The sequence below is a fragment of the Peromyscus leucopus genome, chromosome 15, assembly GCF_004664715.2.
Source record: "Peromyscus leucopus breed LL Stock chromosome 15, UCI_PerLeu_2.1, whole genome shotgun sequence".
NCBI lineage: Eukaryota > Metazoa > Chordata > Mammalia > Rodentia > Cricetidae > Peromyscus > Peromyscus leucopus.
The window spans coordinates 32,935,792-32,963,257 of NC_051076.1; the positions used below are offsets into that span (position 1 = coordinate 32,935,792).

Sequence of the window (27,466 nt, forward strand, 5' to 3'; positions counted from 1 at the left end):
AATAAAAAGCTCCTGAAGGGAAAGGCATGACTGGCAGGTTGGGGGCACATTAGCGGCCGAGGTGGGGAGGGGCGGGGCGGGGCGGGGTGGGCGGAGGGTGGGTGGGGGGAGAGCGAGCGAGCGAGCGAGAGCCTTGCCGCCCGGACGCGCGTGCGCACCGCGCGCCGCCGTGGGTGGGTGGAGCTCTTCCGAGGGACGGGGGCGGGGGGGGGGGCGGCCGGCCGCGAGCAGCGCCGGCCTCGTGCGCCCCTGGCGCGCGCCTCGGGAGAGGAAGGAACGGGAGGAGGGCGCGGAGAGGAGGGGAGGAGGCGGTCAGGGCGGGCGGGAGGGGAGGGGAGCGGGGAGCGAGGGAGGGTTTATCGACCGGGCGATTTTGGTTAAAATATTCAAAATGGCGGACGGAGGAGCAGCGAGTCAAGATGAGAGTTCATCCGCGGCGGCGGCAGCAGCAGGTAATCATTACAGCATTTTACATATTCATATTCATACTCAAGCCCGGCTCCCGCTGGCCCCCCCCCCGCGCGACTTAGCATAATTTATTAGTACTCAGGATTATTATAATTAACGGCGAGGAGATGGGGGGCCGGGGAGACACAGCCCCCTCCGGGCGCCGAGCGGAGGGGGAAAAGGGAGCTCGGGGCGGCCGGGCGGAGGGGGAAGAAGACCCGGGGCAAAGGGGGCTGTAAGCCACCGCACTCCTCCTGCCCCCGGCCCACCCCGCCGCCGCCGCGCCGGCCCGCCCGCCCGCCGGCACCGGCCCTCCTCCTCCTCCTCCTCCGCCGCCGCCGCCGGTCGCCGCGCCGCCGCCTCCTCGCACGGTGCCCGAATCCGAGCGGGTCCGCGGCGGGCGGCGGGGCCGGGACACCGGGAGAGGACAATAAAGACATTTTACATATTCATAGCTGCTGGGCTGGCGGGGCGCGGCGGGACGCGGGCGGGAGACCTGGACGGGCGGGCTTGGGGGGGGGTCGTGGAGGGGCCAGAGGTGGCGGCGAGCACAATGCCGGTGGGCGGCGAGGCCGGAGCGGACCCCGGTGGCCGGACACCCGCGCGGCGCCCCCACGATTGGGGGGCCGGCGCGGGCACGGGCTGAAGGGGGACGCCGCTCGCCGCGGGGAGCGCCCGGGGTGGGGGGTGGCACCTTGCCCGCGACCGCGCGGCGGGGGTCCGTGTGGGGCCGAGCTCGGGGGGTCACGGCCCCGGCCCCTCGGCCGCGCCCTGCTCGTGCCCCGGGCGGCGGCCTGACCCCAGCGGGGTCCGTGTCTGTGCTTTAGGGGCTGCGTGGCATGGGCCCCCGCGAGGTGGCCTGCGGGCTGGGAGCCCGCTCGGGGGTCCTCCGGTCCCTTAGGAGGCTGGGCTGGGTGGGAGGAGCCCTCGGGGAAGTTCCCCTTCTTGGAAATGGCTTCGGTCGGTCCGTGTGTCCCGGCTCCGCACCCAGAGGTCCCCGCGTGTCTGGCCGAGTCCCCGCTGCCGTGGGGTCGCGGGACAGTTGGGTTGGAGGTGCTAGCGGGGTTTGATCGCTCTTCCGCGCACGCCCCCGCCCCCCCACGCGCCGGTGGCCCCGGGGGCCCTCTGGTTCCGAGGCCCGGGAGCTCCCGGAGACCACCCGAGAACTCGACCGTAAAGGATTGCCCTCCTGCCCTCAAAAGGGCTGTCCTGACAAGTTGATCATATTCTAGATTTCTCCTGTCCTGCGGGGAGCGGGGGGTGGTGGCTAGACCCGGAGATCCCCTCCCTGCCTGTGTGTGGTGGTGCTTTCTGGCTGCGTGCTGGGTACTTGCTTCTCATTTGAATAATGTCTAATTCAGGGAGGTTTATATTCTTGAAATGGCCGCCTGGCTTTCCCCGCCTCTCATGTTTAGTAATTCAGACCTTTAATAACAGCCACTCACAGCCCAACGCCGTGTTTATATTTTACATTCGCCCCATGTGCTTTTGTGGTTCGATATGATTCTTTTTTTTTTTTTTTTCTCCTCCTTCTTGGCAATCCACAAGGCTCAGAGATCAAACCCAGTCTGTGCTAGGAAGACAAGGAGAGAACTAGGCCTGGACTGCCCCAGTAGTTGCCTAGGCCTTGTTCTCTGCTGCTTGATTTATTTACTAATAACCAAAATGACTCCCCCACCAACTGCCACTTGAGTCCCCTCCTCCGCGGGCAGAACACATCCTCTTGGGGCCTTCCTGCATAAAAACAGCTCGAGCTGAGCTTCAGCTCTGTGGTGGCTTGTTTTCTCCCAAAAGGAGTTTCTCTTACAGTTTGTAGTAACATGGACCTTATTCCCACTTTGCAGAGGCTTATGAGAGCTACTGGTTTAGTACAAATAGAGGACTTGCTTGTGGGGATAGTCTCCCTCTCCCCAAGTTAAACTCATTCAGGCTTTGCAAAGATTTGTAGTATCTGTAAAACCGGTAGATTTTTCCTTCCAGGAGCTGAGGAGTAGCTGGGTCATTTAGAAAGTCCGGGTGACAACACTTGGGTGGTTTCTCAACAGTGCTGCTTTTCCAGTTTCTGCACGGACTCCAAGTGTGCTATCATGGACACAGACCTGCTTGTTTTAATTGTAGCAGTACTGAAAACAGAAAGAGGGTTATGTTTTCTTTGAGTGCTGGTGTCGTGGTTAAATGAGTGAAAATAGAAGATAAACACAGGCATTGTGTCTACCCTCTTCGTGCAGCTCACTCAGCATGCCCACCCCCTGCTTTAAGGTGTCATAATTGATTTTGTTTTATCTAGACTTAGTACAATTGGCCTGTGAAAACCAATTAACTTTTACTGTTGAGAGAAAACAATAATTTTGATTTCTGGTTTGTCCTGTAAGAGTTTTGTTTTTAAAAGGTGTTGCTTTCTAGGGGAAGTGTGTGAGGAGTCGTGTTGAATGTGTTAAGCCACTGTGGTGAATATATGAAGGCAAAGTAGACTCCAGTTTAATTTGTAACAAAATGTCAGCTTTAGGGGACTCAATGCAAACTAGCTGAAAATAACTGTCTCTCACCATTTTTCCCTCCTTCACATCCAGTAGGTAGGCCCTGAATGATGGGGCGGGGAGTGCTTTCCTGAGAATGCTCAGGTAAATGACCACTTCAGAGAGCTGAAGCCTGAGGTTGGATGGACAAAAACAGTAATATGATTTCATGCCTTAAATAGCATATGTTTTTTTGCACCCAGTTCCCAAGATGTGGTCAGAGTGATGATGTCATTGGACAGAGGACAAGGTGCAGTTAATGTGATTTATTGTCCTGAGGTGAAGTATAGCAGTGGAGCCTTCTCATAGGGAAGGCATTTATCTCAGGACAGTTTCCTTTATAGCTGCAGTTTAACCACTGATGGGACTGTAGGTATTTTATCCTGAATGATAAAATGCACATTGCGTTCTACACACAAAGCTCACTGTTACCGTTTTTTTTTTTTGTTATACAGAAAAGGGGGAGGTTTGTGAACTGGCCTTTTATTTCAGTTGGCTGTCCTTGCTATAGTAAAAAATGTATTTCTTCCTATTTTCAGATGGAGACTATAGACTTCAAATAAGAATGCTTGTAGAAGTGATACATATACTTGGTTATTTTATGTTTTTGTTTGTAATCTTTATCTTACAAGAAACTACTTAATCACAGTATACCCCAGGCCTGTGGAATGACCATTGGCTTTGGAGCCTATTATACTGACTAAAATTGAGTTGGGAAATGAGGGTACTATATTCTTTTATGTTAAAATTATAGTATTTAAAATAAGGGGAAACACTTAAGGGAAAGCTTGTGCTTTGAAGTAGCTTTAAAAAGACTCAAGAGTTCTTTTTGGATCTGTCTGTGCACGTTTGAACATTTTATTTTGAATGGTATTTAAAAATCCTGTTTCAAAGTAGTGATTTCTATATATAGTTTTGAGATATTACTTGATTTTCTTAAGCAGTTTGTTTTTGGTTACATTTGTTAATGGTAAAGTTTTGGGGGTATGTGATTCAAAAGGCTGTTCTCCTCTTGACACTGATTGTGAGGTAGGCTTAGTATATAGTATTTAGGTTACTTTGGAGCCCTCAGAGCCTCTTAACCTGCCTGTCTCCTTTGTGGTTGTCAGGCAACTTCCCAAAAAAGTTTCTAGAAAATCTGTTGCCACTTTCTTAATTTGCCCCACCTATTAATTATAATGGAACTTTTGAATTAAGGTCTCTGACATTCGTGACAGGTGACCGAATAAATGTTTTTCATTTCTGAAGGACTTATGCTTCCAAGTCTTTACTGTAAAAGTAACTTTTAACCTCTCTCTTCCAATTTACTTTTGATTTCATTTTGTCATGTTCAAAAAAATGCCTTTAGTAAAGGAAAACACAAACGGTGGCTATTATTCAATTGTAATGATGTAATGTTTTGTCATATTTTAAATCTATTATTCTCTGCATCAGTAGGTACTATATAGCCAAGGAAACAAAATTTGTTTCATTGCTGCCCTAGGTTGAACTAATTGTTAATACGTCATTCACCTGATCATTAGATTTTTGAAATAAGTTTAGGACTTAGAATGCCAAACTGCTTTTACCAGGTTACCAAAGATATGTGATAGAACCCTGAATATCACAGGCAAGTGCTCTAAAATGACAGAACTGGAATACTTTTAGTGGTTTTCATTTATAAAAGAAATATTTGAATTGTTTCTTGAATCTGTATTGCTTTATCTTGATGGGTGTAAATGTGTGGGCTTAAATTCAGACTTTTCCTTTGTATTGAGAAGACTGTGGCATTGTGTAGTGACAATTGCTTTATCATATTTTTTTAAGTGCTGAAAACCATAGCCTAATTTTTTTTTTTTGTAGCCTTATTTTCGGTGCCATTAAAAATAATGATACAGGGCTACCATCTCTTTGCTTTTTTAACACGATTTTGGTGAATAGTAATTATGTATTTTTCCTAATGGAAGTGATTTCATTTGGAATCATTCAAGTAATTTTCATTTAGAAACTAGAACAAGTCACAGATAAAACATTCAGTTTTGGTCACCCATGCTCTCCTAAGAGCTAAAATGTCTGAGTGAACGTATTATTTATTTTGTCATAGAAATCCAGCTTTAGGCATTAGAGTGAAAGTTTTTATTTGACTCAGTGACATAAAGCCCTTATTTTAATTTCTGTATTCTTCCTGAATGAATCTCTGCCCCTTGGTGATTTTGCTGTTTTGATTTTTGAGATTGGGATTTGTTATATAGTCCATGCTGGCCTTAAACTCGCCCACTTAAATGCTACAGCCTCTGGTGAGATAACTTCACTCTCCTGTTGTAAGAAACCTCTTTGGGCCAGTATTTGAAATTATTTTTTTACATCATACCATCCAAGTGGGTCTTTTTGAGTGGTTAAAAGAGGTAATAATTACAGTTCATAGAGAATAGCAGTTTCTTTAGCATCTTTCAAAAAGCATATTAGTGACATCTTTATTTTGTGAGTGAGGACAATTGAGCAGATTTTTTTAAAAATGCGGTTTGATTTTACACTTACATACTGCTGTGCTAGGTGCCGGTGAGCTCTTGGTAGAAACTCTTGCAGTAGTTACATCAGTGCCAGTGAGAGTAGAGCAGGTGGAGCCCTGGCCTGACTAGCTCATCATTTACAGTGTGTTGAGGATTTAAAGTATGAGAGCTGTTTGGAGTTTCAAAACCTTTGACTTGAAGAAACTTGTTGCATACCATGCATGCTGTTTACAGAGCTTCATGTGTCTTTACTATTAGTTGTTAACTTACTGAGCACTGATAGGATGTCTTTCTATACTCAGTGACTAATATAACTTACTTTACTTCTTTTTTAATAATGTCCGTCTTCTGAAGTTTTCATTGTTGTGTAAATTTTATGAAGCTAGTAATTGAGCAAAAGAAAATTCAACACATTTCTAGATTTAGAAAATTCTCCTTTGAAACGCTATCTAGAAAACTGGATATTTAGAGGATGCATTATATTATTTTTTTAAAGAAGTTAAAAAGCACAAAACTAAGCTCTGTGAGTGCTTGTAGTAGCTTTGCTTAGATGATAATATTGAAAGAAGGTTATAATAAGTATAATTTAATTTGCCACATGATTTATTTAATAATTCTTTGTGACTTTATTGGTTTTTTTTTTTTTTTTTTTTTTGGTTTTTCGAGACAGGGTTTCTCTGTGTAGCTTTGCGCCTTTCCTGGAACTCGCTTTGGAGACCAGGCTGGCCTTGAACTCACAGAGATCCACCTGCCTCTGCCTCCCGAGTGCTGGGATTAAAGGCGTGCGCCACCACCGCCCGGCTACTTTATTGGTTTTATGTTAGAATCATAGAAATAGTTGATGAAATTAAATCAGTACAATAATAAATATTAGATTCTTTTTCTCCTTGTGAGCTTTTGGTTTGCATTAGAAAGTGTTAACAGAAATGACTAGGAAATAAACATTCTGTGCATGTTATAATACTTGTGTTTTAATACATCCCCTTAAGTAGCAGAGTACTTACAGTAGCTTTAAGGGAAAATACTTTAAAAAGACTAATTTAGGTGTTTCCTTGGTTTTGTGCACTTAATGGTTTGGCTAATGAGAAAATGCTTTTACTGATTTATACTACAGCAAGATATTATAATGAATCTTTAAACATAATTAACATTTCTTAGCTTATAAAAATATATCTGCTGTGTACCTGATCTTATTCCATTCTTTCTGTGGACAACAAGGAAGTAAATAATGTTATAGTAGGGTTGGTATGCTTACTTAAGCAGGGAAAATTTAAAACAGTGTATATAATTACATATTAAAATATGCAACATAATGAAGATCAAGAAATCAGGGTGTGTTCAAGTTTGAATTAATCAAAACATCCTAGAATGTTATAGCTGGAAGGTAATTTAGATGTAATCTGTTCCAAAGCTTTTACTTCCCTGTGAGAAACTATGCCTCAGTTTTTAGTGACTGTTGAATAGCAAGACTTGGGGAGATAGCTCAACTAGTAAGATGTTTGATCCCTAATTCCAGCACTGGGTGGGTTTGGGGTAGAGGTGGGGGATTTCTGAAACCTGTTATTCAGGAAATGGGTGAATTCCAGGACAATGAGAGACCTTGTCTCAAAAAATAAAGAGAGCCACTTCCAAAGGCAGTTCGTGTTGATCTCGGTCCTCTATGTACACATATGCACAAGTAACACCATACACATGTGTAAGGGGACAAGTAAGAGCATAGATTTCTGATTTTCTTTTTCTTTTGGTGCTGGATATCTGAGCAGGACTCACTGCATGCTGGTTTTGTTTACCACTGAGCTGGCTGTCCTGTGTTGTCCTCCTACCCTTGACTTTGGGCATTGTAATCCTCCCCACCCCCCACCCCCCATTGCAGTCAACCAGAGGAGACTTCGTGTGGATGAGAATTTTCTTTTTCTCCTTGAAGATAAAGTCTCACTGTGTAACCTTAGACTGGCTGGGACTCCAGTGTAGCCCAGGCTGATCTTGAGTTCTTTCTGGATCCTCCTGTCTCGTTTTTTTCTGAGTGTTGGCATTATGAAGTCTGTGAAATAATTTAGAGGAATGGGAAGGCAAGGAAGGCAGGCAGGCAGGAAGACAGGCCATTGCAGAGAAACTCATCTTCAGTGTTATGCTGGTTTAGGTGAGGACCCAAGAGGCATTTATCTTCTGCTGGGAAGCTGTTAGAGGATTGACTAAAGACTGACTGAGAGAAACATGATGGGGCCCAGGGTGATTTGAAATAGGAGTAGATTGGATTCATAGAAACAAGTGTACAGAAATTGAGGTGTTTGGTTTAATTGCTTTAAGTGCAGTCAGGAGGCTTACATAGTAAAGCAATTGCCTGCCCTCTGAGGATTTCAGGCTAGTTCAGTGGGTCTCAACATGTGGGGCTCGACCCCTTTGTGTCGAACTACCCTCTCACAACAGGGGTCCCATACTATAACCTGTGTATCAGATGCTTACACTACAATTCATAACAGTAGCAAAATTGCAGATATGAAGTAGCAACTGAGAGGAAAGTTCTGGGAAGTGGAAGGCTGAGGCAGAGAGACGCTGCCAGCCGCCGCCACGACAAGCAAGATGTAAGGTACTGGTAAGCCACGAGCCATGTGGCAACTTATAGATTAATAGAAATGGGTTAATTTAAGATACAAGAACAGCTAGCAAGAAGCCTGAGTCATCAGGCCAAACAGTTGAAATAATATGTGTCTATGTGTTTATTTTATAAGTGGGTTGTCGGACTGCTGGGGCTTGGCGGACCCGGTGGCGGACCCGGAGAGAAACCTCCAACAACAAGCAACAAAATAACTCTATGGTTGGGGGTCTCCACAACATGATGAACTCTATTAAAGGGTCGCAGCATCAGGAAGATTGAGAACCACTAGTGTGACAGCACAAGTTAGACATGATGATGAGAAGTCCAGTTGTATGACACAGAAGATAGACCTTTAGAGGAGATTCTGGCCCTGTCTTTAAGAGGAAATTTTACCTCTGACCAGTGAGTTCACTTTGAGTCTTACGGATATAGATCTGTCTATTTGGCTTAGCTTTCTTTCTAAATCAAATGCAATGTTCATGCCAAATTAGTAGACTGAAGGGAAGCAAATGCATAGTCAGTTTATGGTGTACATTTTTCATTTTATGTTCTAGTATTTGTTTTGTGTTTCTTTTATTACTTCCATCTTTAAAGTTTCGTTGTTTTGTGTTTCATGTGGGCTACTTCCTCTTAAAGGCAGGAATAAATAGAATTACCATAATCATGACATAATGATAATGTCTGTATTTTTATAGTGCCTTAATTTTTATAGCAGCAGCCTCATTCTCATTACCTTAGTTAGCCTTACTGGCAAGTGTTATTATACCCATTTTATAGTTGAGTAAAATAAAGACCAAATTAAGTGACTTTCCTAAGGTCCATGTGCTTTAGTAAGCACTGTTTTGAAGACTAGGAAGGCATTAAGCCAGGGTGGGAGCTTTATCAGTAGGAGCTTCGAATTCATATGAATACCTTGCTTTGGTTCAAGAGTTTGAATTTATTTTGTTTGCTAGGCAGCAAGGAGTCAATTTTGAGTTGTTTTGGACAGTACCCTTATTTTAAAATGTTTAGCAGTAGAGTCAAAGGGTGAAATATCAAGATTTTGAACATGGCCTACCTGAAGATTAGGATCATGAACAGATAGGTGTAAGAAAGTTGGAAGAGGGAGCTATTTGGAAAATAAGGGAAGAATTCAGTTCAATTTTTTTTATGTGTATGTGTGCCTGCACGAATATATGTGCACCATGTGTGGTTATCAGCCCACCAGAGGCGAGACAAGGATATCACGAATTGTATCCCCAGCAATTGGAGTTGCAGGCATATGTTAACTGTCTTGTGGATTGCAGGGAACAGAACCTGGGTACCTCTTCAAGAGCAGTTAGTGCTCTTAAACTGCAGAGTCATCTAAGAATTAAAATTTCAAACATTCTTGACACATTTTTGGGCAAATCTTATTTACTTCCTTTTGAAAACTGAAAAAGAAATTTTAGTCAGTTAAATGGATGATGGACATGAATGTAAGGGGTGATGCCCATGTGTGCTGATGTGTATGTGGATTGAGCCTTGACATCTCATTTTGACTTTGCCACTGACATCTATGGTTATTTCTGTCAACAAGAAGATGGTGATAACAACAGTGTTAGAGGTATTCTGTGGGGGAGGAACAAATTGATCGCAGAGGCATCTTTACAGTCCTGCAATAGTTTTTCTTAGCGGAGCACCAGAGTAAGATCTGCAGTTTTGTGACTTGTGCTGTTGTAGAGAAGGGGTAGGGTCTGTGGATTCTGATGGATTCTGCGGGGTCTCTTATTGAAGGTTGTGCATTTCTGTGTATAGCTGCCCAGCCCCCTGGGAAAGAAGTGTGCTCTTTTAGTACTCTGAAAACCTCTGCAGTGGAAGTGTTGCATTCTGTCTTCTAGTGGTACCCCTATCTATACATTATCTTCCACTACTTCCTTAGCAAGCTTCCAACAAGGGAGCACCACGCCCCCACACACAAATGGAGTATTCCTTTTAAGAAGTTTTGATTTTAGAAAAGTTGCCCCTGGGAGGAGGATGGCTATATTTTGTCTGGAGACTTTCCTGGTTCTTTCTCCCAACCCCCTACCCCAATTTCAGTTTGAGATGTGATTTTAAAGTAAACCTACTATTTTGTTTGGGCAGGCCAAAGTGTCTGGACTGTTCTGAGACCTGTGCAGCACTGTCTCTGCCTGGGAATTCTGTGGTATGTGGAGTATAGACAAAGGTTCTCGTAGTTGAGATACCTGTGTTCCCTATCAGGGCCTCATTGTGTAGTTTTAGGATGTCACTTAATGGACTTTCAAAAGGTTTTCATAATTTAAATTAAGAGGAACTTCACACTTTTTTTTTTTTAATTCATTTTTATTTTGTGATGCTGGGGATCAGACCCAGTGTTACTTAAGTACTCTACCACTGAGCTGCATTCCCAGGCCAAATTTCACACTTTTAAAAGTCTCTGGTATTTTTATTTAAAAGTAACAATGAGGCTGTTCTGTTCTTCCTGCTGTCCACTAGGAGCAAGGAGGCTGGGCATCTTAACCTGACTTTCTACGGCCCTAGGTCTTTCTACAAGATTTTTAGAAGTCTTTAGGGGAAAGTTCTAAAAACCTTCCCCTTTGTTGATATGAAGGGTCTATGGCCTGCTTATCTTTAGGGGCCTATCTATTCATAGCTTGTCTCCATAAATAGCCTCTTTTTCAGTCTGAGCTTCTGCCCTAGTTTCAGGTCTGAATTTAGTACTTAATTTGTGTTCATTTAGCTAATTCAGCACTTCACTGTAGACAGTCTTATTTTCTTCCCTAATTGATTATATAAGTAAAATCTTGTCTCATAAGAACTTTGAAAGCAGGAACAGAGTAGGCAGTTAGCAAATAGTGCTTGTTTGATTAAAATGGGTTGGGGTACGAGAAGGACTAGCCATCACCTGAGATTCTAACACAGGTGAAGTCTGAAAATCCCTATTTTATAAAACTTGACATTGGTTTGGTAGCATCAAATGATTACTTGTTGCATTTCGAAATTATTTATTGCTTAGAGTGTCTCTAAGATGATTCTTAATTACCAAACTACAGAGGTGGCTGAGGATGTAGCTCATCTTACCAGAATGTAAATGAACAGGGCATAAGTTTAGCATGAGTTGGTAGTACTCAGTGTGAATGTGAACAGGGTTATAGTTAACGAACCCTTCTGCCTCGTTTTATTCAGTAAACACAGAGCTACTTTCCCTCTTGTCCTTGAGCCAGATAGAGTAGAGTAATGCTAGTACATTCGAGCCTCAGAGCCGACAGTGTTGGGGAAGTCACACAGTGACAGTGGTCATGGTGGTTCATTGATAAGTGTGGGGTGGTGCTATAGAAACACAAGGTAGATGTCCTAATCTGGACAAGTGGATTAGGAAGCGCTTTCTGAGGAAGTAGTGTTTATGGTGAAGCATAAAGAATGAATGAATAGGTGATCAGTCCAAAGATTGGAAGTAGAAGGTGGGATTGAAAATGTTGTAAGTGAAAAGAACATACACACGTACACACAACTGGAAATAGCATTTTCAAGGAACTTAAGTTCAGTGTTGTTACTTGAGATTAAGCTGAAAAGTTGAACATGATTATCTACCTACATTGTGAATTTATTTTCATGATCTTAATACATTTTAGTGACTAAATCTGCAATCAGATTTTGTGGCAATTTCTATACCTTCTGACAAAAAAGGCATTGATTTCTCCAACAGTGATCATATTTATAAAGTTTTTGTATCACTTACAGTACCGAATGCTTTGCACAGATTCATATTAATCACAACAACTCTGTTGGAATGAAATGTCACTCCTAGATTTCAGGTGACAAAACAGGGTTAATGAGACTTTGAGTGGCATATCCCAGTGTTAGATCTATTTGGTGGTGTCAGTAAGTAATTAGGAGTAATGTTATTTCCCTGGGCATTGACTTCTGCTTCAGGCTAGTTGAATGATGAATTATAGCAAGAACTGGGGGCTTTCTGAGTTTCTGTTTGTAAAGTCTCCATATTTAACAACTGCATTTAGTTCTCAGATCCAGATCCTGTGGTAGGAAAGAGTCAGTTGTGTGTTTTTGTTTTTATTTTTGAGGACAGGGTCTTGACATATCACTGCTCTGGAACACAACTTTTAGTTATGTGTCTTTATCTCTGTCTTGCTGTTTGGAGAGATGAACACTTCATTACCAAACCTAATATTAACCTATCTTTCAGACATTTCCAGATGATGAATATAAAATAGTTGGAAGTTATTGGTATGCAAATTGCTGATACTAGTAACCCATAAATCATTAGCATTTTTGAATTAAGAGTTAAATAGTAAATGATTGTGATGGCTCAGTCATAATTCTCTTGAGTCTGAAACTGGAGGCCGGAGAGCTCAAGGCCAGTCTAATCTGTATAGTGGGGATTTATCTCCAAAATAAGTAAATAAAACCACATCTGGATAATTTTAACGGAGGGATCGTGTGTCTTGTGTGTCACGTATGATCTGGTTGGTGAGAAAGATAATCGGGACTTTCATAGTTACATATTATTTTAACATTTTAAAATGTTTTAATGGTTCTTAGATGGGTTGTAGTAGAAAATTTATATGGAACCAATCCTGCTAAGAAAAAAAAAATGCTTTAGTTTTATCACATTTCTTCTCCCTTATCAAGCCGTTACTAATCCAGGGGTGTCACTTTGACCTGAGGCAACATGACAGTTGGTTATTGTTTCTGGTGAGAAATAACTGTTTAATGGCATTGGTCCCCAATTGTATACACCCTACTTACTCTCATTCTGCATTGCCTTGTTTATTTGGTATACTGTTTATCTCTAAAAAACTTTACAGATGGCACATAGTATTTGATTGTATTGAACAGTTTACTGGTCTCTTTTCCTTGATTTATTTGAAGGTGCCTTGGATCCACTCCTCATTGCTGTAGTAAACCTTTAATGTATAGTGTTTTGTCTTTGAAGGCAAATTTTGGTGGGGATAATAACTTACAGCTTGAGTGCTTGCCTGTATGCAGCAAGGCCCTGGGTTTGATTCCTAGTACCACAAAATAACAAAAACAGTAATAAAATTCTTAGAAATTGAACTTTAGGATTAGAGAATAGCTTGAAGACAAAATTATAACAAACTTAGTGTAAAGATCTAATTGATTTTTTTTTCTCAGTTTCAGATTTGAGAAACATTTCATGTTTTAGGATGGAATGAGTCTTCAGTGAGCTGAGCAAAGAGACTTGGCTTTGTAGGCAGAAAAGGGCTAACGGAAGCAGAAGTGGGACAAAAAGTTACTTTCCTTTATGGGATTGAAATGAGATTTTCTTTTCTTTTTGGCTTAGCTAAATTACATCCCTTCTGATTGGAAAACTGCCTTGTTTCAAAGTTCAGTATGAAAAGAGACTCTTGGTATAAATGACTTCATTTTAATTTGGTCTGATTTTCAGGGACTGGTCCCAAACAATGGCCTCTCATAATCTTTGTCTAATAGAATTACACACATTTAAAGATGCTAGGGTCAGGCCTTAGAGGATGGTATCACTTTTCTTTTCCTTTTCTTTTTTTTAAGACAAGAGTCTCAGTTACGTAGTCCTGGTACTAGCTGTGTTGACCAGGCTGGCCTACATAGCACACAGAAATCTGCCTGTGCCTGCCTCTGGAGTTCTGGGGTTAAAAGGCAAGCACCACCATGCCCGACCCCGTAGTGCTGTTTGGAGTGTCCATTTCTCCAGAGTCTATCTAGTACAATTAATTCTTCTATTAGTCTTCTGGATGTTTTTCTAGGGTGGTAGATGGACATCTGAATGCTTTGATTTTTGTGTTTTTGTTCTAAGTTGGGCATAATAAATTTTTATTTTTCTATGTATTTTCAAATGTAAAACAGACTTATTTTTGTTATATCACACCAGTTTTAGCCTTTTCAGAGTACTTGTAGTTTATGACTGGAAAACCTGATCCAATCCAAAGCTAAGCTATTCCTGTATTTTGAAGAAGCAGCTTAGGTTTGAGAATAGAGCTGAAGTCATTCTACTAGTGTGGTCAGATGATTTCCCTGCAAGTCACGTATTAGCCCTTTATTTAGAGAGCATCTAGTTGCAGTGTCTGGGTGGGGATGGGTAAGATGTGGTGCTGTGGTCTTGGAGAGCCATACCTTCACAAAGCATAAGAGAGAAGAACTAGAGGGCACATACATACTTTTTTTTTTTTTTTTAACTCTACCTACTCTAAAATTTTATTCAAAGATTTAGGAAGAGGGAGAAAGGAGGAGTAGGAAGATAATGAAGTTTTGGCAATCTAATCTAGATATTGTAGAATATCTAGAACTGACAGGCTTATTCTAACATCTTTTCCATATTGACTAAACTGGAGTCTAACCTCCCAGCAAGCGTGGAATTCTCTGGAACATAGGAAACATCAATTTAAGGATGCGAGTAGAAGGAAGGTGTTCAGTGTATGGGTATTGGTGGCTCTTCAGTGAGTGGAATGTGTGAACTATGGTTGACATATAGCAGTAACAGCCTCAGGAAGTTCAGAAGTGGTGAGGAAAGATAATGACCCTGAGGGGGAGGGGTGTTGCAGGAAGCACATACTCTTGTATGTTGTAGATGTGAAGTACCTGTCTAGACTGCCTGCTGGGTTGTCCTTTGAGAGGTCAGTAGACAGATTGTTCCACGAGTAGGTTCTTTTCCCCTATTATTTGATGGTGGTACAAGCTCAGAAACAGGTCACATTTACAGTCTTGTTTCCTGCGAGTACCCCTTTGGCCATCTTTATCAGGTAGCTTTTATGTTTTCTTTTCTAACGTCTATATGTTATTTGTACTTTTTTGAGTGAAATCAATGGAGTAGTGATAAGTATTGTGTGTAACATTAACCATACAGTGAGCTCGACTGAATTACTCTGTCATTTTGTACTACTGGCTGCTGTGGGATGGTCTGTATGTCAAATTACTCTGATTGGTCAATAAATAAAACACGGATTGGCCAGTGGCTAGGCAGGAAGTATAGGCGGGACTAACAGAGAGGAGAAAAGAAAGAACAGGAAGACAGAGGGAGACACAGCCAGCCGCTGCCATGACAAGCAGCATGTGAAGATGCCGGTAAGCCACAAGCCACGTGACAAGGTATAGATTTATGGAAATGGATTAATTTAAGCTATAAGAACAGTTAGCAAGAAGCCTGCCACGGCCATACAGTTTGTAAGCAATATAAGTCTCTGTGTTTACTTGGTTGGGTCTGAGCGGCTGTGGGACTGGCGGGTGACAAAGATTTGTCCTGACTGTGGGCAAGGCAGGAAAACTAGCTGCAACTGGCCTACTAATTTCTATGAATAAATTATCTGGCTTATTCTTTGCTCTTTTCTTCTTTTCCTGTCCCTAGCTGTTCTTTTTCCTGATTCTTCAAGTAGATGAGAGTTGACTAGTCTAGAGTCTTTATATCTAGATGCTGTATTCTGAAATCCCCTCTGCTGACTTTTCAAATACTTTACCCCTGGTCCCTTAAATAAAATATATATATATTGTATTTATTTATTTGTTTGTTTATTTACTTATTTATTTATGTGTTCATTTTTGTCTTCCTCCTACAAATTTAAGGTTGTTTGTAGAAGTTTATAAGCTGTGTAGCAAGAAAGGCAAAATAAAAACATAAACTAAAATACCTGATACTGAACTAAATATTTACAAACAATAGGACAGAGATACTTCTCTAGACTTCCTAGTGGATGGTGTAGAAATGGAAATATAGTCAGTTTATGTTCTGTGGTGATATACTGTGTACCCTAATAAAATTTGCCTTAAGATCAGAGGACAGAACAAGCCACTAGATTAAACATAGAGGCCAGGCAATGGTGACTCACACCTTTAATCCTAGCACTTGGGAGGCAGAGATCCCTCTGGATCTCTGAGTTCAAAGCCACTCTGGACTACATGAGATTAATGCAGTTTAAAAGAGAAACAGCCAGGCAGTGGTGGCACACACCTTTAATCCTAGTACTAGGAAGGCTGAGATAGGAAATGAAATGGCTGGGTGGATAAAGGCATATAAATAAGGCGTGAGGAGACAGGAACTCAAGGCCCTTTTGACTGAGGACTCAGGCATTCAGTCAGAGTTGGCGAGGTAAGAAGTGGCTGTGGCTTGTTCCTTTGTCTCTCTGATCTTTCAGTATTTACCCCAGTATCTGGCTGCAAGTTTTTATTATAAGACCATTTAGAATTCATGCAACAATGTACATAAAACTTGAAACAGTTTTGACTTTACAAGGAGCACAGTTCCTGGCACTAAGCTAAGAGGAAATGACATAAGTAGGATCCCATAGAATGACCTAAGTAGTGGCCTCAACAAGTAATGTTACAGTGGGTGCAGTAACAAGTTTCATACTTGCCACCTGTAGGTGAGACACATCATACCAGAGCACTTTTAAGAAAGACAGCTTTGTAGTGGAGAGGCTGGGTGAGAAATGTTTGAAACAGTCTTACTTAAAGAAGAAAAGGTTATTTAGTAATTAGGATGGAGATAGTACATGCCCTTTAGACATCTTGCACAAATACTTGTTTTGTTCACAAGAAGTGCAGCACTACTGGCATGGTACAGACCATCAAGGAGTGCTACCCGAATAAATACTGAGTTTGAAATTGTCCGTTAGTGTTTATCATTGAAGGTAGAAAGTTAAGGTGATTGTATTAATGACTCAGGGAGCATATCAAGGTTAATACTGTATTGGTAGGCTCATTGACAGGCCTGATTCTTAGAAACTCAATTTTTGTCAGCAAGGAATTGACTCTTGTTAGCAGTATACTTGCTAAAAAGAAACAGTGCATGTTTGTGTTCTCCTATTAACCTGTTATGAGAAATGTGATTGTGAAGTCCCCTAGAATTCTGAGCCATTGAGCAATACATTATTTTGCTTTAGAATAAGCCAAATTATAACCAGAGGAGTTCCTTAGAGATCATCTTAAAATTGATTACCCTCATGGTCAGGATATACTTTTCAGTGTTGGCTAGAGCATATCTGTCCCTAACAGTTCTAGGTACATTCTGAAAATTGTTCTTTGGCCTTCCCTTTCTTATTCTTAGTCAAATCAAACTCTCCCCTAAAAACATTCTATTTGTCACTGACAGCAAAAGAGTTGTGGTTAAAAGTCTCCTTACAGTATTTTGTTAAGGGTGAGGTTATTAGATATTTGCATTTTTGTGAGCTCCAGTACTCCTGTTTGCTGTGCTATTAAAATGCGGTTCAGCTCCCATTTACGATAATGGTTTTTGCTGTTGTATTCTAGTGAAGGATCATATGTAAATGTGCTAGCCATAGGCAACAATTCAAGTGTAATTTTAGACCACACTGTAAGTACAAATACATAATAAAGTATTGTGGTGGCTTAATGGTTAAACTTTGGCTTTGTAGTCAAATTTGATACTCTCCCTCCCCCCCTCTTTTATTTTCATTCAAGCAGGTGCTGGGAGTGTTAGAAGCAAAATGCGTAGCCCCCTGAACAACAATAAACTTTGAAAAATGATCACTTTAATGCAGCCATGAAAATGTCTTGTTATCATTAAACTAGAGTTTAGGAGCCTGGAATGATTGAAATTGGCATTAGGTAGAAGGACCAGGTGGTTGGGACAGTTGGCTCCTTATTTGGAGGGGGAAATTATGTCAGTGTCACATACTGCATACAAATTAGTTGGAAGGGATTACAATTTGAATGTTCAAAGGGTAACTGAAAATACTACAGCAAGAGTCGGAGAAGTTTTTATTTAGTTTATGGATTAAAAGGCTTCTGACATGACAACAACTCAGAAGCCATGAAAGGGAAAGATTTAACTGGATACAGTATTTAAGGTTCTATCAGATTCTGCAGGCAAAATTAACATAATAGATGGTAGAAAATACTGGCTTATATGTATAAGGTTAAGGATCATTATGTTAATTATGAATACTTTGATAAAACTCCAATAGGAGATTGACCATACAAAAGAATGACGGGCTAGTGCCATGCGTGGCTCAGCCAATAGAACAAACACTTGCTCGAGCCCAAGTTCTATCCCTGGAACCCATGGAAAGGTGGGAGGAAAGAACGGACTCCACAAAGTTTCCTGTGATCTCCACTCATGGACTCAGCATGCACACACCTGCACGTTTTACATGCATACAGTAATAAATAAAATTCATTTTAAAAAGAGGGTGAAACAATTGAGACATGACTATTTGGGGGAAATAGTGGACAAATTAAAATATTAAAGGAAAGGATAATGTTGGAAGGAATACTGGCTATAATTTAGAGGTAATTGAATGTTTTGTATATACTTATGATTTTATTACACGACAAGCATCATTTTAAATCACAGAATAGTTAAGTGGGGAGTTGTGATTGAATGTGCAGGACACAGGTAAATGATGAGCTGTGCAAGCTTGTAGATAACTTTGTATTTCTCCCTCAGTGTTTCCTAAGTAATTGTAAGTTTCCTATCAGTTTTTCTTGTATTCCTGCATAAATAACTTAAAAAAAAGAAACTCCCTCCACATTTTTTGTTCTTACTTAGTTTTTGCTTTCTTTACAAATGCCTTTAATATATTCTCTCCATGTCCTACTGTTCCTCTTTGGCTTACTTTGTTACCTTCTCTAGAGTTCTTTATCATTATTGTTTGTAGAGATTTGCTATAAATTAGACCTTTTGCTTTTGGAGACTCTTGGTTCTGTAGAAATTGTTTCAGAAAGTTCTTACCCAGGAGATAGCAGTTAACCTGACTTATTGTTTCACCATTAATTTCTCAATGGATGATGTCAAGCAATAACCTAACAGAACATCTGCTATAACTTGTTTGTGTTATTTCACACAACTCCAAATTGTCTGGAGAGAGGGGAGGGGAGAGAGAATAACTAAATACTTTGCTTTAAAAGGAAGGAATCAGAAATCTTAATTCTAGTTACTGCTGACTTGTACATAGTGATGCCAGTAAAAAGTCACTTAAGAAGATGAAGTAATAATGCAATTAAAAGAAGTTGAAGGGGGCCTTTGCTGTAGAAAGGTGACAGCAGGATTTACTGGTTTTAAAATTAATCTACATACAACTTCAGTTGGTAGTATTAGCTTAAGGTAGAATGGTTCTGGATAATAGAAAATCACAAATTATCTAATTGTTTATTTAGTTGTTTAATAACAACCTATATTTTAAGCATATATCACTATATGTCAGTAATGTTAGCACCATATTTAAGGTTATGTGTAATTTTTATTTTGTGCAAACTAGAGGTTCCTCCCCCCCCCCCGGGGCCCCGCCCCCTTTTTGAGACAGAGTCTCACTATATAGCTCTAACTGTCCCGGAACTCACTATGGAGACCAGGCTGGCCTTGAACTCACAGAGACCCACCTGCCTCTGTCTCCCAAATGCTGGGACTAAAGGCCTGTGCCACCATGCCTGGATTAATTTTCTTACATTCCTCAGTCCAGTGTAAGTATTAGAGTTTTTGGAGGTGAGAAGCAAAGCATAGTGGTTAGCTCATATGATAATGGATACATATTTACTAAATATTTTCTTGGGTTAGTTTCAAGATTAACTGCTTTCATTATGGCATGCCTTATGTTGTTCGTATCGTGCCTACTACTACAAACATGTTAAACATAGTAGATAACTATCTCAGCAGTAGTACCATAGAATAGTTTTTGTTCTGTTATGCATATCTATGCATCGCTGATGAAGGTTAGAATCACCTGCTCAGAGCATGTTTGTGCGTGTTTTTAATAATATTGCCAGTTTCCTTCTCATTCCTGCTCTGAGAATCCTAAGTACAGAGTACCTCAGAGAGCTTAAGATCCTCCCTGAATAGGGCTAGAACAGTGTGAGAATCTGTACTTGTGAGCCAGAATGTAAAATTGAGAATGAATTTTCTGTTAAAGGATAGATAGTACATACAGAGAAGTCACAGGTTTTCATGGTGAGGAATCTGAGCATGGTTTTGTTGGGTTGCCTCTGTTTTACAAGGCTGCAGCAGATTGGCTGGAGCTATAGTCTTATCTGAAGGTTGCAGCTGGGAGAGATCTTCTACTGAGTTTGCTTACGTGGTTGTTGGATGGATTCAGTTCTCCTTACTGGCTGTGGGACTGAGGGCTTCAGTTTCTTCTTGTCAGGCACTTAGTTTTTCAGAAACTGCCCTCATTCCTTTGCTTTGCGGCTTTTCCAGCTTTGTTAAAGAGAAGAACCAGAGAGAAGTTAGCAAAGAAAGGAATTCATTGCTTTTGTAACTGAATTGAGACAGATTAGGAAGAAAGACTCAACTCCAAGAGGATATTTTTCCCCTCTGAAATGCTATTTGGCTGAGGGCTAAGTATTGAATGAAAATTTCCCGAAAATGAGACTATTAATTTTATGTTCAATCTTGATAGCTAGCACCCCTTAGTGTATATGAATGTATGTGCGCGCGTGCGCGCACACACACACACACACACACACACACACAATGACAAAGATTGTCAGACACAGGTATTTCAGTTGTTTGATTGAGAGTTGTCAGACCCTTCTCCCATACTGACCTACTTGTGGCCTTCATCTCTATTAGATCAGGCTGAGTCAAAAACACAAAGAGCCATAAACTCGGCCCCCGCCAAAGCATAGTCAGTAGAAGAGAGCAATGTGGGAGAGAGACAGTAGAAAGTTGAAACTGTGGAACATGAGGAGCTGATGAGAGAGGAGGGTGAAGGGCGGCAGAGAGCTGAGGTGTTGGAAAAGATTGCCAGGAGAATTCATTCCAGAATGCTTTTAAGAGCTCTGGCTTCCTAGGATCCATAATTCTACGAGCTGAGGGTCCAACACTTCAAGCTCAGTACTAGGCCACTGGAACTTAAGTGCAGAGGGGTCACACCGCAAGCAGACAGCTCCAGACATTCAAGGCTCAGAGTTACTGGCATTAAACAAGTGGTACTTAGATTGTGCATTCTTTTCATCTACATAGAGCAAAAGAATCCTCAGTTGACTATTAATATAATCTTCCAAGTAATATCTTCCCTTCTATCATGTTATTAGAAACAAGTTACTTGATCCATTCCACACTCAAGGGGAAGTAGAAATACCAGGAGTCAGGTGTCAGGGGAGGCTCTCTTAGAAATCTACCTAACACCTAACTTTCAGTAATTTTTAGGATCCTAAAAGGTGCCAGGTGGTGGTAGCGCACACCTTTAATACCAGCACTTGGGAGGCAGAGGCAGGCAGATCTCTGTGAGTTCGAGGCCAGCCTGGTCTACAGAGCAAGTTCCAGGACAGGCTCCAAAGCTACACAGAAAAATCCTGTCTCAGGGGGACAAAAAAAAAAAAAAAAAAAAAAAAAAAAAAAAAAGAGTCCTGAAGCTCAAAGTTGGTTGTTTGCCAATTGAAGAGTTGCTAATTGGTTAAGAGAACTTGTTCCTCTTGTAGCAGACCAGGGTTCAATTCCCAGCACCTACATGGTGTCTAACAAGCATCTGTAACTGTAGTTCCAGGGCATCCACTGCCTTCTCTGACTTCGGAGGGTACCAGGCACGCATGAGGTACACACATACGTGTAGGCAAAACATTCATACATACAAAAAAGTAATGAAATAAATAAAATTTAAAAGTGTTTAAAGTTGTTCTCTAGGGTTTGGATTTGGGCCTTGGAAGACTGTATGCATATGGGGTAGGGGTATGAGGATCACACGAGAGACTCCCCTTTATGGACTTCATTTTCTAGAAGGAAAGGTCTTAATATTACTTGTGACTGCCATGTAACACCATTTTCTAGGCAGTAGCATGACTGCCAAAGGAAGAGTAATAAGTGTTGAAAGGCAAACATTTCTGAAGCTTCCTTCCAGTTGTCAGGAGATCAGGAAGGACAGTTTTGTTACAGTCTTTGAAACTCCATGTCACTCACGGAAAAACACAATGTATTGGTGTGATACTTGGTTGGCCGAGATAGAGAATACTTTCAGTGGTAAGTTATATTCCCTCCCCTCTTTGCTCAGCTTTTGGTGCCCCATTGAAATGTCTCCAGGAGCCCTATAGATATGCATAGCAGAAAAAAAGAACTGCTTGTGTTTTGTTACTGTCTCCTTCAGTGGTCTTAGTCTTTGATTTGTTGTTTATTTTTTGAGCTGGGTCTCATACTGGAGCCTAGACAGTCCTCAACTTACCAAAGTCTTCCTGCTTCCCATTACAGATATTCACCACCACTTCTGGCTCTGGTCATGATTTATTCAAGATAAAATGTCTTCATCTGCAAACTCGAGTTGTGGATTATATCATAAAGAAGACTCTTTGAGGCTTCATGGGGAGTTTTGATTTATTGCTTGTTTTTGTTTTAGCTTGGCTTCAAATAGAAAATGAATGACTAAAACGTATGATAATGGTGACTTAAGGTAAAAGTTAGGAATGATGAGATGACTTGTCTAGTCTAGACCACATAGCTAAGAAATAGAGGAGCTGGGCATTAAACCCAGGTTGTCTGGTTTCCAGTTGGGACTTTTACCGTCCAAGAAGCTACATCCTGGGTTGTGCTGGAGATAAGTATCCAGAAAAACTCTAAAATTTATTTGTATTACTAAAATTTAAAGCCATTGAGCCTGTCCAGAACTTTGTACATATTTCATCATTTTCTCACTTCTAGACCCTTTAGTTATCAGTGCAAACCTCTGCACACTCAAGTGTTCCTTCTGGATACCAGCTTTCTCCCATGCCATCTCTAGATTTCTTTGAAATACTGTAAACTCTAAATTTCCTCCTTTTATTCACCTGGAATTCTCCTTCTCAAACCTATTGAAGTCTAGGTTCCAAAGACACAGTTTGAGAAAACTTAGGTGGTATAGGGCTCTGCCTTCTGTTTTTATTTTTCTAATGGCACTTAGGAAGTCAAGATGTTGAAAGAACAGCAAAGAAGGAAATGGAGAAGATAGCTTTCCAGGATCCAGGGCTTTATTGGCATATGCATTCCACAAGGTATAATTAAAAGGGGAGGAAAGACTGGAGTAAATTGATGGTCTCTTGGGAGGGTGGAAGAGCTGGAAGTTTGGATGAGTTTGAGAATAGGTCTGTAAAGGGAGGAAGGGTATGAAAGATCTAGGAGGTTGGGATTGCAGTTGCAGAGTTTAAAGTTTTAGAGGAGGGTTAGTTAATTCTAGGTGATGGCAAGGTTTAAGATCTGGATGTTGATGTGATAGATTTAAAACAAAGAGATAGTCATAGAATTGAGGATGATGACCCACATAGGGTAACAGTGGCCTTTCATGTACAGTGAATTCTGTGATAAATCACGAGAGTGTAGTCTGGAAGGCACTTTTGCTATCCTTGCCCCTTGTTTAGTATCAGATGAGGAGATACTCATTTATTAGCAGGGGATATATATGTTAATTTTGTAATTGAGATTTGCAAACTCTTCACTGCAAAGTAGCATTGAGTGCATGATGAGATTCTTTTGTGTTATATTTTGAGGATATTCCCTACCACTGTACTTTATGTTCCGAGTGTTTTGACCTTTATTGCCATTCTGGGCATTTTGTTTCTGAACAACAAAGAACAGAAAAGGATATGAGAGGAAGAACAAATGAATAAACACTTGTCTCAGAATGTTAGAGATATGCTGGTGGTTTGGAGGAGAAATGTCTGCCACAGATCAGACAGAAACAAATTATATCATGATGTGGGATATATTGTGTGTCTTCTTTGGCTTGACTTTGCTGTTGTGTTAATCATGTATAATTATGTTCTCAGAATTCAGATTGTGATGTTTTAGTTTTAGGTAAAAGTAGAAAATAATGCTTAGTAGCATTTTTATTCTTGATGTCACTGTAAGAATATGAAAGGGGAAATAATTTTCAGGGGATTAGTTTATTGTTAACACGCCCCTAGGAGGATGCCACTGGGGCTGACTGATGATCTGCACCAATAACAACCAAACTTGAGGGAACTCACAGGTATATACCCTTAAGAGATGCCTTAGTTAGGGTTCCTATTGCTGTGAAGAGACACTATGACCATGCAACTCTTATAAAGGAAAACGTTTAATAGGGCTGGCTTACAGTTGATTACAGTCCGTTGTTGTCATGGCCCGCAGGTAGACATGATGCTGGAGAAGGAGCTGAGAGTTCTACATCTGGATTGGCAGGCAGCAGGAAGAGAGAGACACTGGGTCCAACTTGAGCATGTGAAACCTCAAAGCCCACCCCCAGTGACACACTTCCTCCAACAAGGCCACACCTTCTAATAGTGCCTCTCCTGGTAACCAAACATTCGAATCTGAGCCTATGGTGGCCATTCTTACTCAAACCGCCACAAGAGATGACTGGAGAATTCCCAGTGTGCTTTCTAATGTATTCTTCAAATTCTCATACCTAACCAGTTTTCCATGTTGAAGATACCTATGCAAGAACCACTAAATAAGTGTTGTAGGGAGTTGAAGACTCCACATCTGTCTTGGATGTTCATTTTTTCTCTACTGTGAAGGAGAGCCAGCACTATATTAAACTCTTTTGTTGATCATTTGAGAATACAAACCAAATTAGTATGTTTTTGGTTTTCTATTTTGTTATAAATTCTAAACTAAAGAATGTTCATAATTGAGCCACAATGGCAAGATAAACAAGATAAACAAAATAGTTATGATTGTTAAAAAAGATTTTAAAATGTTCTTTAAAATTGTAACCGAATTTGATGTTTCTTATATCAAAGCAAATTGATGTGGATAACTAATTATGCCTTTTATTTATTTTTTTTTGAGAGCATCTTGCTATGTAGCCCAAGCTGTTCTTGGATTCCCTATATAGCTTAAGTAGACCTTGAACTCAAGATCTTCTTGCCTCAGCTTCTGAGTACTAGGATTGTAGTTATGCACCAACATGCTCGGGTAGTTTGTGACTTGATCTGAGAATGTGATGACACTAGGAAAAAACATACTTCCCTAAGGTGAAATTTCTGTTATTTCTATTGCAGAGGCTACAGTGGCTGGCGTTTTGCCAGGTTCTTTCCATTAACTGATTAGTGTATACATTTAATGCCAGTTTACATAATCTAATTGGGCCAGTGGAGTTTTTAATGCTCTTTTATTGCACGCAGTTCATTGTTCGTTACAGTGTATATTTTAAAGTAAGATGGCCCAGTGAGAACTTAATGATGAATTTGCTAATGAGGTACTTCTGAAAGACAGAGACTTGATTTTCAAGAAACAAGAGAACAAGAGTTTCTGCAGTTCTTCTATTTAATGGATTGAATTAGTTGCTTTTATTTTCATCAGCTCAAGAGTTTATATTTGAGTCAGAAACAAAACTTTCAGCCTCTACAGTCTGTAATGATTTATTAAATAGCTCCTGTAGAATAAGACACTATTTTGTCCTCTCCTGTTTCATTCTTTATTTTCTAGTTTAGTTTTCTTGAGTCTAAATTAGAACTAAGTTAAGTTTTCATTCATAGCTCATCAGAGGAGGAGGTCATTGTGGTGGTCAGTTCCCTGTCCTCCTGTCTGTCCTTGCCGTCCTTTTTTTGAATCTGGTGTCAGATGTGCCTGCTTCTGTTGGCACAGTAGTAGAAACATTGGCTGGTGGAAGGTGTCAGTTTTTGCTGTGTTTCCTTTGGCTTTTGATCCTTTCCCTTGCTTTCTTGAAGCAGCAGAGGGGAAGGGGAAAAGAAAAAAAGAAAAAAACAACAATTTCACTAACATTCAGACTCGAGCTGCATCTAGGCAGTTTTATAAATTTTGGGTTTTTTTTGCGGGGGTTGGTTTTTTTTTTTTAACTAGAATGCAGAATAGATTTTTTTTTTCCTGGTATGGTTGGGCCTTTGAACATAGTATTCCAGATACCTGTATAATGTATATTCAATTATTTAAATAAAACACTTTGCTTTTAGAAGCCTGTTCATACATTACTTGGTTTTTAAAGAAGAAAAGTTTTAGTACTTTCTGAAATTAGGAAAAATGCCTTAGTGTTGTTTTAATAATTTTCATATAATTAGAATATTAATCTGATTTAAAGATTATGATGGAGGTTGGGGATGTAGCTTAGTTGGTATTGTTGTACAAGGTGCCTGGGGTTAATCCCCAGCAAAAAGGTGGCATACACCTATAATCACAGCACTGGGGAGGTGGAAGCAAGTTTTCCCCCTCATCCAAAATATGTTTTTAGTTTCAGTTACCCATTATCAACTTTGATATAAAAATATTTCATGGAAAAAAATGTAGAAATAACAACTTAAACATCTTGAATTACATGCTGCCTGAGTTCCATGGTGAAATCCTGTACCATTTTGTTCTGTCTTGCCCAGGTTGTGAGCCTGTTGAGGTTATGTATGCTAACCTCACATTAGACAGGAACTGCTTTGGTTACTAGATTGACTATTAGGGTTTTCTAGTGCTTGTATTTAAGTAATCTTTATTTTACTTAGGAATGGACTCAGATACAAGAGTAGTAATATGACACCTGGGATATGCCCAGGAGACTTGCATAGTGTTTCCTTTAAATGAAAACATAGAAGTTATTCATATAAGAAAAGAAAAAAAAAAAAAGCATGCTGAGATTTAACTGTAGTACAATAAAGATATTTTGAGAGACCACATTCACATATATTTTTTACAATATATATTATAGTTGTTCTATATCACCATATGCCTAATTTATAAATTAAACCTTATAATAGGTGTGTGTTTATGAGGAAAAAGTCATATTATGCAGGGTCATTAATTGTCTTTTGGCATCCAGTGGAGGTCTTGGGCCCTCTTCTGCCAGTGAGGGAGAACTACCACGTAGATATTTAAAGGGGCACAAGGTCCTTTTAGATATCTCATAAGTGTTTCATGAAATCAGAAAGACCTTAGCTCAACCTCATTCTTCCAGGTGATTTAGAAGAGAAGCCCCCTTGAATCTAGAGAGTTTTCACAAGAAAATTCCTATCTAGAATCTATCACGCTATTGCTTAGCGTGAACTAAGCGATAGGTGGGAAATAGCTTTCTGAATTTTGGAAATTTCAAGTAAAACTACAGGGTATAGAGGGTAGCAAATAGGATGCTTTATGAACATGGAGAGTAAAATTAGATTTGAACTTAAGAAAGAGAACAGGTAACAGAGCATGCATTCTAGTGATATGAAACTGGAGACAGCAAGGTTGCTGGGAGAGCATCAGAATAATCCATGTAAGAATGGTACAGAGTCAGGGTAGAGCACTTGCTGAGCCTGCTCATGGTTTGGGTTTGAGTCCTACTGCTGTGGGTGGGGTTGGGGTAGGGTGACTTAGAGGCCCAGATTAAAGAGTACTAAGAGTCCTAATTGGTGAGTGGGAAAAAGTGGGAGGGGAGGTAGAATCTTTGAGAATTGATGATTGATTAGATTTAGAAGGTAAGAGTGATTTTTCAACTACAGGAACAGTGGCTGTGCCAAACATCAAGATGAGAAAGAATATCAAGGGAACAATTAGTTCTTAGGAGGAATCATGGGAGACAGGAGACAACAGCTGGGGGATAGGGTCCTAA

General features: G+C 40.5%; 1 protein-coding gene across 1 annotated transcript in view; it reads left to right on the forward strand.

Moving 5' to 3' along the window:
* Positions 1–360: 360 nt before the first annotated feature.
* Positions 361–27,466, forward strand: part of Pou2f1 (POU class 2 homeobox 1) — a 144,621-nt gene continuing 117,515 nt past the window's right edge. The window contains exon 1 of the mRNA XM_028864370.2: positions 361–452. Coding sequence (XP_028720203.1) covers positions 392–452 — 61 coding nt within the window. The 5' untranslated portion in view covers positions 361–391. The remainder of the gene's footprint in view (positions 453–27,466) is intronic.